The 12,162-nt window shown below is 29.0% G+C and overlaps 1 protein-coding gene across 3 annotated transcripts in view; it reads left to right on the forward strand.

Annotated features, from left to right (window-relative positions):
- The first annotated feature begins 889 nt into the window (after positions 1 to 889).
- The window catches only part of LOC108914521 (glycerol-3-phosphate dehydrogenase [NAD(+)], cytoplasmic), a 77,972-nt gene continuing 66,699 nt past the window's right edge, over positions 890 to 12,162 (forward strand). For 2 of the 3 annotated variants that reach the window (XM_018720344.2, XM_018720343.2), the window contains exons 1-3: positions 890 to 1,189; positions 1,345 to 1,522; positions 1,597 to 1,737. In XM_018720344.2, the coding sequence (XP_018575860.1) occupies positions 912 to 1,189; positions 1,345 to 1,522; positions 1,597 to 1,737 (597 nt within the window). In that variant the 5' untranslated portion in view covers positions 890 to 911. The remainder of the gene's footprint in view (positions 1,190 to 1,344; positions 1,523 to 1,596; positions 1,738 to 12,162) is intronic. The other variant, XM_018720342.2, reaches the window with a different exon arrangement.

Consider the following 12,162-nt stretch of genomic DNA (forward strand, 5'->3'; position numbering starts at 1 on the left):
TCTCGAGGATCATTTTGCGCTTTTGAACGTTCCGAAAGCTTTGGTAGGAACTGAGATATGAATTTTTAAAGTTGGCAACTTTTAGCCATTTTTCGACCTTAAATCGCCCCTAGCTCGAAAAGGAAGCGTTCTACGAAAAAATGCCAAGAGACAAAAAGTGTTTATTTTTGCCCAATTTACTTTGGAAAATTGTTTGCAGAGCGTTTTTTTGCAATATTTTTATTTTGCAACTTTTTTGTTAATAACAAATTACCTGCCACTCGGACACAAAGATGTTACTTGGGTTTTTTGTTCGCAATAACTCAATGCATCGATTACAAAAGGTTTCATCCTGGCCTCTCCTCGTGGTCGGTGACCTTGATTTTCTAAGCATCTTTTTAGGGGTGGACCGTTCGTCTATAATTGGCATGTTGCCATGAGAATAAAGAAAAAATTACTACGTACTATTAGAAAAATCCATGAAGCAATGAGAAAAATCAGATACCTATCCTATCGGTCATTTGAATAGTATTTCTTTGATATGCCTAATTCTCTAAACGATTTTTAATTGCGCGTGCGTAAATAATATTTTACCATGGATAAATTTGATTTTCTCTATAAAAATAAAGTAAAGCTTATGGATATATTATAGTTGCTGACTGAACGCATCTTATATCTATACTTCTTACTATTAATTTTAAAATCACAACGAAAAATTTCTGTCATAATAAACATGAAATAAAATTAAAAAAAAAAACTAAACATTTTGGTATGTCTCTAAGATCACGCATTCCACATTGCATTATGTAAATTAAAAATAGTATGTTTATCTAAGCTGTGACTAAAAAATCAAGGTTAAATTAGTTTAATGTAGGTATTTACTTCGTTGGGTCATGTCATGAGATAAGAAACCGTGACCTTTACTCGGCTATATGATTGGTAATACAATTTTTAACCAAAATTCTATTGGACGGGTCATAGTTGTTTTTAAACGACGTCGACTTTGTGGTATCTCGATATCAGGACTATCAGGAGCTTCACAAACTCGTAGTTCGCGTTTGTGTTTGTATAAAGTAGTTGTAAATCAGTTACCTCAGTTGTTAAGTTGTTCTCACAGCGAATATTTTACATCAAAATTTCCTGTTAATCGCACTGTAAAAATGGCATGTACAAAACCAAAAAGAGTTTGTATTGTTGGTAGTGGCAACTGGTAAGTCTTTTACTCTTTTGTTTTTCATTCAACATTTCTTGAATTAGGTATCATAACCTTTAAAAATACTTTTATTTTAGAACATGTTAAGTAATATTACCTTGACATTCTGAATTAATTTTATTAAAATAGAATTTGATAATATAATATTTTAGGGGCTCTGCAATTGCAAAAATTGTTGGGAAAAATGCTGCACAACTTAATAATTTTGAAGATAGGGTTACTATGTATGTTTATGAAGAAATAATAAATGGGAAAAAGTTGACTGAAATTATAAATGAAACACATGAAAACGTGAAATATTTACCAGGCTATAAATTACCCCCTAATGTTGTAAGTGTCAGTTTTACATCAACAATTTTTCTGCATTTTTTCGTAACCATTCAAAAAAAAAATGTGTATTGTAGGTAGCAGTACCTGACGTTGTAGACGCAGCAAAAGATGCGGATATCTTAATATTTGTTGTGCCTCATCAATTTATAAGAACCTTATGCTCAACACTTTTAGGAAAAATAAAACCAACAGCAGTCGCTTTGTCATTGATCAAGGTAAGTTATATATAAATTTCCATTGGTATTTTTATGTGATAGTAAATTGAATTCAAATTTGTTGAAATAAAAATGAAATTAGAAATAAATTAAATATATGTACTGAAAGTTCCAGTAACGTATACAACACATTTTCCACTTACCTACGGACAGATGTATTGCAGTAGCACAAATGTAAATGTTTACTTAGATTATAAATTTAGAAATTATTTTAATACTCTGCCAATTATAATTTAAAAATAACTGGAAAGCATTAGATGTTAATCATACAAAGAAATTTTTATATTATATATAGGCACGTTTATGGACTTATAAAAACGTAGGTAATATTTATACATATATTAATTTTTAAATCATATCTTGTGCTAATTCGCTGCGGTAAATTTTAAAATTTAAAAATTCATTTATTCATTTTAAACAAAACAATTTTTATTTTTGTAAAATCAGAATTAGCTTTAAATGGTATACACAAGGTCCACTCTGGTTAGACCAAAAGCCAGACAACCAATTTAATAACTTTTAAGTCAGAATCTTGAGTTTTATTTTCATGACGTACCAATAGATCTAAAAGACTTTACTAATTGCCTGTAGGTATCTTATAACTACAGCCTAACTAGTAAAAATGCAATAAATACATACAATTTGGTTGGTTCCTCTACCACTTGTTTGGTTCACCAGTCCAATTTAGATCCTATCTGAAGTTGTCAAATAATAAGCCTACAAATGACCCGATTTAATACCAACCCGATCAAATATGCACGACTGTTGGTCTCTGTGTAGCCTACATTACTTCAATACGGCATTAACAAACATTTTAATTTTTGTACCCATCAGTTAGTCCTTTTTAAGTACCATTCAGCTTGATTATCTTAATACCATAAATTTATTTTCTATATTGTATTTGGTATGTTGAAATGATATAGACTAGTCAGGGCATTTTTGGAAGAGGTTTTAATTTTTTTAAATATATTAAAATTTTTAGAATACTTGTCTTTCCCGGTCTCTAAAAATTTTCTGTCCTGATCCTGCACAAGAAGAAATTTTGTGTTAGGTGCGTAATTATGAAAAAAGCTTCAGTTTTTGTGGGCGTATTAAAATTATCGTGTGTAATAATTTTAAAAACTTTAAATGCGAATGTTTCTTGTTATAAAACATTAATAATTTTTTGTGAAACATTATTTTAGCATGAGCTTAAAAGTGATAAATTCTTTCTATAACTTATCAGTGCAAATTGTATATTTATTTCTGTTGTTTAAGTTGTTTGTTTTTCTATTAAATTATTCTTATTCAAACTTTTTTCTGATCGTCAAGTTTAGCGTTTAAATTCATAGGCAACTTTTGAATTGTCGATGATTTTAAATAACACAACTACAATACGTATTATTAGTTATTCGTGTTTTTGTTAAAAATGACAAAGTTTTTTGAAAACTAACAAGAGTAAGAAAAGTTTTAGAATTAAATTGCCCATGAAATAAAGTAATAATTTTTTAAGTCCGCCAACAGTTTAAAAAATTCTGTCACATTTTACATGATCATCATCCCTTATCAACCCTTTAAAATACTTCAATTGAACTCTACTTACTGTCGATTAATGCTCTTGGTGCACTCACACTGTGTACCAAATTTGTTTTCTTTAAGATCAAGTATAACATATTTATTTTTTTTGAAATACGAAACCTCACTTTCGAGGCCTATAACTTCTCAGAGGTGCAGCTTAGTATAAAGGTAAGTTCACCATATTTCGAGTTCCCCTACATGCCCCTGCTCTGTGTCGGTTCTTATATGAAACACCCTGTATATAATAATAATGAAAAATTAATATCATTAATTTAATAATATTAAATTCTAGTTACTTTTGCAGAGTCAGAGACTGACCTTTGGTATTTCATATCATTATCATCTCACCTCATATTTTTAGTAAAACATGTTTTGATAAAACTAATCAGATATGAGATGTGAACTTTGACAGAAAATGAATCATGCTGTATTTTAGTGACCAAACTCTAAAGTGAAAATTTGTCTAGTTATCTAGAAGACTTTGGACACTAGCACTAATAAATACAGTAAAATAAATATTTATTATCAAATGTCTGTTGATTATCACAAGCAAATAAAGTTTAATGTAAATATCACTTTACTAAAGTTTACTGAACTTTAATATATTGTTATGTGAAATACACATGACCAGAGTCTTTCAAGACTTTATATTATTTTAAATTGTTGAAAATATGGCCTATAATGAAAAAACTAGCGAAAAAATTATTTGGAAGTCTTAATGTGGTCACTGTTTCATCTTGATATTTTATTTTTCAATTTAAATTCTCATCTTATTGATTATAAAACAAACCATTTTCAATTAAGTGTACCATTCTCGAGGCAGTACTTCAAAAAAGAGAAAAATATTTTAAATATTCAAGAATGGCAAATATTCAAAACTGGCAAACATTTCTAAGTTTATCTTTGTTCTCTAAAGTAGCTCATTATTTTGTTTATTTGATTGTAGTAAAGTATATGTGAGAATGTAATTTAATATAGTTGTTGCTCATTTTCTTTATTTTTGGTTTGAATGTGACTAATTATTGGATGAAGTTTTTAGTTAAACTTCTATATAGTATGGTTTGTCATTTGTTTTCAGTAATTTTTTCATGTGTAAAATCAACAGTTTTTTACAATGTAAATATTAGCAGATCCTAAGTTTAAAAGAACTTAAATTTTTATTTTAATTTATATTGAAATTCCTATGTCTTACGTTACAAATACGGCCTCATTGAACTAGAAAAAGAAACTTTATTCAAAGTTTCAAGAAGTTATTGCTAAAATAGTCAAGTTGTGCTAGAACATCCTCCTTTACTTAGTTCTCTAAATAACATTGACATAGTCCAAGCCAAAATTAAATTGTAAAACTATACCAAGCTTGTCCTTAAAAAGTACTTGCTTTATTTTTTTAATAGGTACAATCTTTCATTTTTTTTAATTTCCAAATAGCTGAGTATTTATAAAGATTATTGTTTCCATAACGGAGTAGGCTATGCCCTTTGAAAATAGACAACAGAAAAATTATGTCAAACGAAATGACAGCTCTTGCTATGTGCAAAATTAGTGTTATTTGCGTTGCAAAAGTACTTATGAACAAGGAAAATGCTTTTTACGAATGTGGAAGCGTGTGATATGTTGGCAGTTTATGTTTAGAAAATAGCTTCAAGAGAATACGCTTTGCGATACCCTCATAGAATATGCTACTCCAGAGAAGTACTGTAAGAAGACATCGCCGTGCAAGAACAGATGATAATATTATTAATGTGTTGACTTGTGTCCATGTTAATCCCCAAATAAGTGTTAGAGAATTAGTTAGAAACCTGGGAATTTCATATGGAACGCAAGTACTTTTCTCACATAAATGACACTAATGTTGCACAAAGCAAGAGCTGTCACATATCGTTTGACATAATTTTTCATTTGTCTATTTTCATAGGACATAGCCAGCCTCGTTATAAATAAATAGATATTTGGAATTAATAAAAAAATTAAACATTGCAATTATAAAAGAAAATTGAAAATATGTCAAGTACTTTTTTAAAGATATAGTTTTACAATTTAATTTTGGATTGGACTATGTTAATGTTATTTAGAGAATTAAATAAAGGAGGATGTTCTAGCACAACTTCACTATTTTAGCAATAACTTGAAAACGAGAAAAGTTATCGACCTCCGGTTTGTGTGTTTGTTTTTCTTAATAAATGGTTTATCAAGCCATGAAAAAAAAACCTGTATCGTTGCATTTAATTTTTGTAGCAAATAGAAAGAATTACAAAACTTTTCTGATTAGCGTCGTCTGCGCAGGAAAATAATATTATTATTCCCATATCATAAATATAAATTTTATTAATAGTTCTTTAAAATGAGCTGTCGTTTCTTGAAATCTATGGAAGCATTTAGAAATTATGACAATTTCAAAGTTTCAAGATGGCGTCTATCTATTTTGTAATAACAAAAAAAAAAATCAAACAAAACTTATGAAGGGTTTGACCATGTATCTAAAAAGTGTATTTACAACTTAGGTTATATAAGCAAAATTTCGAAAAAACAACAATTTTCTGTTATACGATATCAGTTGCGCTCTCTAGCGGTGAAGTTAAAATCTTGAAAATATTTTAAATCAATTTTTGCCGTATTTGTTAATAGATTTTTTCCCCATAATCGTAGCACGTCTAGTTTCCTATATACAGCCGCTCTATATCATTAATGGATCACCCTGTATATATTTTTTGGTTATTAAAAGTAATAGTAATGGTAATACCACTTTATTTAGCACTTTGCTGTATATATGTACACTCTCACTTAGAACCTACTAAATAACATCCAAAATTTGTTCTACACCACTTAAAGACTATATTTACTATAAGTATTTCTTAACATATTTTTAAAACATGCTATATTTCGAGCATTTTTCACATCCGGGTTTAAACTATTATATTTACTAATACCCTTAAAAAAAATGGAATTTTGTCCAGCTGCTGTATGCACTTTTTGCAAAACTTATGTACTACGTATGTACTATAATTGTGGATATTATCAAAAGTTTCCAATATTTTCTCCAAGTATTGTGGTTCGTTCCCCAATGTAATTTTATGAATAAAGACTAAATACATTAAACTCTAAAAACTTGTCTATATACATCCACTTCAAAATACCCAACATATCCTCACCTCTCGTATATCTGTTGCATCTTAAAATCACCCTCATAGCCCAATTATTTAATTTCTGTAATCGTGCAATTGCACCCCTATTACGTATAGTACAGTAACAAAAGTGAGGTAATATTATGGTATTGAATACTAATTTTCTAATTTTTATTGTTAAATGCCAGCTAACTTTTTTAAGAATTCCTATTTTCTTAGCAATTTTCTTACAAATATAATTTATGTCATTATTAAATTTTAACCTGTTGTCTATTATAACACTAAGATACTTCGTTTCAGCTACTACTTCTACTGTCTCCCCATTTAGTTCAAATTTTAACTATTACTATAGAATATGTCTTTATATGACTTTTTACCTAGTATCATTCCTTTTGTTTTTGAAACATTTAATTTTAACTTATTAACTTCCATCCAGTCTTTTACATTGTTTAATATCCCATTCATTTTTACAACTAGGTCTTCTACACGTGTCTGATACATAGATGATTGTGTCATCGGCAAATAAGTTATATTTAACTTTCCCCAATACAAGCAAAATATCATTTAAGTATAATACAAATAACAGGGGTCCAAGGATACTTCCTTGTGGTACTCTCAACATCAATATTTAATTCATTTGATGCACACTTATCATATACTACTTTCTGCCTCCTTTTATACAAATAATCTTGTAACCATTTCAAAACTGTACCATTAAAACACAGTAACATTAATTTATTAATTAATTTAAATCTATCTATGGTCTCGTATGCCCTTTTTAGATTCAAAAAACTTTAATAGCAGTAACTTTACCTGCATCAAGAGCCACCTTCCAATCATTAATTACACATTGTAAAACACTTTCACAACTATTATTTCCTCTGAAACCGTATTGGTACTCGCATATCAGTTGGTTTTCCAAAACATAATTTAATATCTGTATATACACAGTTTTTTTTTAAAAGCAGGCAACATGTTAATGGGCATAATGCAATAGAATATACCTTTAACGAATCTGGAACCCGACCAGTTAACAATGAGCAATTTACTATGTTCAGCAATGGATATATATATACATTGCTACTTCATCTGGACTACTTTTGTTAGCAAGAAAAAAAACTGCATTTAATTCATTCTTATTTAATCTTTTTAATTCAGAGAAATTGGTTATCCTACTTTTTATTGAAAAAATTGTATCATTACTAGGTATAATTTGTACCTTATCGGTGATACTATTTACAAAAAACTCATAAAATTTTTCAACTGTCACGTAAATTATTTACCAGTATTATTTACCAGTAGGTCATTGAAGTCAACGTCAATATCATCTCTTGATTTTTATGGTGTTGTATGTTTCAGAGATTTCCACATTTGTTTTCATCGCGACAAGAATTAATTTGTTTATACATAATATCTACATTTTTCTACTCTAATTATTCTAAGTACTTGATTTCTGTTTTGTTTATGTCTCTCAGTCATTCACATTATTAAACCACCCATTATATTTAATGTGAAGCACAGCATCGCTTTTTGGTGTTAATTTATCTATGATTTTTTTATTCCACACAAAAAAAAACTCAAATTTGTCGTCTATTATGTTACTATTATAATTAAAATCTCTCAAAAAATTCACATCAATGTGAAACTGTTCAAAATTTTCTAGTCCGCTCCTAATTGATATATTCCTGCCAAGTTGATAATCTCGAATATTGATCCCAATACAGCTATGGTTATTGGTTACATATACATACTAGGTTCATTTAATACTGTCACCTCAATATTTTTATCATTACAAAATACCAAATCAATAAGAGATGCTCCACCATCATGTAAATATGTATCTGAAGTTACTAATTGATTTAATCCATAATCTTAAGAGTTTTTAATTTAGCTGAATACGTTGAATTTACTTTCCAATTAATATTAAAATCACCTGTCAATAAGAAGCTTTGATCTATATTCACAAAATTATTTTTTTCCAACCAATCTTTAATAAAATCCAAAAATACACTTTGCGATTGACTTGGTGAATGATACACGCCAGCAACCAAAATTAATTGACTTTTTATTTTGAATTTTATCACCAAGAACCAGACATTCAGATTAATTACATGAGTGAAAGAAATAGTATATCTAATATCTGATCTAATGTAAAAAATCACACCCCTAGTGTGTCTACTTTCTGAATTTGCCTTTTCAATTTTATATCCTATATTAATTTCGCAATCATCTATGTTTCAGTTAAACATATTGCCTTAGAATTACTAATCTGTCTAAAATATTTTATTTAATCAAAATGTCTCATTAGGCTTTGTGTATTTAATAAGAATATATCATTACTTAATTGCTATTGACTTATTTTGGTATTTCTTTTTTCAATCATTTGCTTTCTTTGCAATACAGGACAGGACTTGTATAAAATGATTACAAATTTAAATTTGGATCATTAGCACTAACATCCAAACAATTTCTGCATTTATTAGAATTACAATTTTCAGTTTTATGTGAACCTGTACAAGATAAACATTTTTCAACAGCATTACAATTTTTGACCAAGTGATTGAAACCACCACATTAAAGCAACGCACATACTCAAAAACTGGCCAAAAACACCATCCTATACTTATTTTGTTCTTTTCCATAATTCTATTAAATGTTATTGGATCACATTCTATAACTGCCCTATGTGAAGCCTTCATTTATTTTTAAAACCAACCAATTTGTTATCATTATTCCGTGAAAGATTAATTTAAATCCATTTGTTTTTTTTATGCTTCCTAGATTAATAATTTGAGCTAGTTATTTTCGTTTAAAACTTGATTAAAATCGATCCGATAAAATGGTTTACAGTCTTGCTTCTTAAATATTAATTGTAATTAAACCTTACATTTAATTACATTTGATAAAAAAAAACAATTTTCAAGGTCTTTGCTACTTTGATATAATTTATTTAACAACTCGCACGTAAAATTAAGTGCTAGATCTAAATTAGCAATTAAGCGTAATTTAGGATATATTTTTGTGTCTTTTCATTCTTTGAATAATCTCTAGATTGACTACAGAATGAATCCCCAAACGTTCGCTGATCACTTTCAGTATACAGGGTGTTTTGCATAAGAACCGACACAGAGCAAGGACATGTAGGGAAACCCAAAATAGGTGATTTAATGCAACTTACCTTTATACTAAGCTGCACCCCTGAGAAGTTATAGGCCTTGAAAGTGGGGTTTATAATTTGGAAAAAAATTAATTTCTCAGTTATACTTGAACTTAGAAAAACCAAATTTGGTACACGGTGTGAGCGTACCAAGAATATTAATCGACGGTAATTAGAGTTTAATTGAAGCATTTTAAAGGGTTGATAAGGTATGACGCACCATTAAAATGTAACAGAATATTTTAACCCATTGACGGACTTAAAAAATTATTACTTTATTTTATGGGGAATTTAATTCTAAAATTTTTCTTACTATTGTTAGTTTTCAAAACACTGTCATTTTCAACAAAATCAGGAATAACTAATAATAGGTATTGTATTTGTGTTATTTAAAATCATCGAAAATTCAAAAATTGCCTACGTTTTTAAACGTCAAAGAAACAATCAGCAGTTACATTTTCGATCAAAAATGAATGTATGCCTTAGAGAAAACGGTAATCATTTTGAACAATTTCTATAAGAGTTATCAGTGCAAATTGTATGTTATTTCTGTTGTTCAAGTTGTTTATTTTTCTTAATTCAAGTCTAAAAATTTTACAAATATAACATCAGATGAGAATTATAGAAAAATGTAAGACTTAATTTGAGTTAGATACGACAATAATAATAATAATAATCGTAATGGTAATCATAGTAATAATGATAATGAATGAAGCATAATAATAAAGTTGAATATAATTAATTCCTTATTACATAGTTAACTATTTACAAATTTTTAATGTAAATATAATTTCTTCTATTCCATAATTAATTCTTAATAAACAAACATAAGTATTTTATACCTCTATTTTCTATAGTTAAAAAAAATCTTAAGCAGTTAATATAATAAGCATAGTAAGGGTCGGTTCCATAATAAACTAAAACGTTCTTTAAATTTAATGAAGCTTTAAAATATTGTCACAACAGTATTTGTTTATATGCTTCCATAACTAGAGATGTTATAATATTTGCATATTTAATTATTACTTCATTCAATATTTATGGCTAATAAAGATCCAAATTTACGAAATATTTGGATAGATACAGTCCGTACAATATTTCTCGAGATAGAATTCCAAGAAGACCCCTGTATCACTTTCTTGGAATTAACCGCATTCGACACGAGGTAGAAAGACATTGGCAGTGTGGCGTTCACCGTAGCAGCTTGCAGTGCATACTGTTTTGCAGTTACGAAGGCATGTTTCTTCGATTCTTTTCTTGTAATTCTATCTCAAGAAATGTTGTATGAACTGTTTCATTGTTTAATAATAAGATATAAAGGAGGTTAGGTTAGGTCAGGTATTGGATCAAAAATTGATAAATGTAAAACAGGTTTAAAAATATAAAGTAGACATTTTTGAAATTAGAGTATGTTAAAAAGGGAATGATTAAAAAAAATAAATGTCCATAAAAAAACTGTATTTGAGTCACCATCTTTGCTATTTGTTATTAATTTGTTTTTCTGTGAAAGTAATTAAATTTCTCTTTAAGCCAAAATTTTCAAATATCTTGTAACTTTTGGTACAACTTTTCATTAAGTTTGCATTAATGTGATATTACAATAGAAGGTAAGAATAAATTATATATATATACACAGGGTGTTTCATAATATATGCGCAGGACTTCAGGATGTGATAGCTGCTCCAAAAATTTGAAAAAAAGATTTTGAAGGGGAAGTGGGTGTTTTTCTCCCCAACTTCTACGCCACTGGAAAAAGTACGGTTTTGAGACGCCCATTTGAATCGCTAATGTTTTCTACACAAAAAAAGTACTCTTGGTCATAAGCTCTAAAGTTGACCGTTTTCGAGAAAAATCTACTTTTATGTTGAAAAACATGGTCAATTTTTTGAAATAAAATTATAATTTTTTTTATCAAGTAGGCTTTAAATTTTAAAACAAAAGCTACCTCCTGTCAAAATAACAATTAGTTTGTACCTGCGAAAAGTCAATTTGTATTACAAAAGTAAAAATGAATTACACAAACGCTGAAATGTGCGAAATGCATTACCTTTACGGAATGGCGAGCGGTAATTCGGCAGAAGCAAGGCGGTTGTATCAAGAAAGACATCGTGATCGCCAAGTACCACATCATAACTTGTTTCAACGCATTCACCAACGACTGTGGGAAAATGGAAGTTTTAAAAAGAATACTGCTGATAATAGGCGGCCTATGGAAGCTGCAAATGCCCAAGTAGAAGAGGCTGTCCTCAACGAAATTGAAGAAAATCCGATCACAAGTACCAGAAAAATTGCTCACAACTTAAACATACCTCACTCGACGGTTTGGAGAATTTTGAAAAGACAACTTTTGTATCCCTACCATATCCAAAGAGTACAAGCCTTATTGCCAAGAGATTTTCCGCCAAGATTGGCTTTTTGTAGATGGATGCAAGACAAAATAGCTCAAAATCCTCAGTTTGGAGCCGAAGTTATGTTTACCGATGAAGCATCTTTCTCGAGAGATGGTATTTTCAATTTTCACAATAACCACATATGGGCTGAAGAAAATCCACATGAAATTGCAGAAGGCAATCATCAGCAACAATTTTC

Source organism: Anoplophora glabripennis, unplaced genomic scaffold, assembly GCF_000390285.2.
Source record: "Anoplophora glabripennis isolate ALB-LARVAE unplaced genomic scaffold, Agla_2.0 scaffold1005, whole genome shotgun sequence".
Lineage (NCBI taxonomy): Eukaryota > Metazoa > Arthropoda > Insecta > Coleoptera > Cerambycidae > Anoplophora > Anoplophora glabripennis.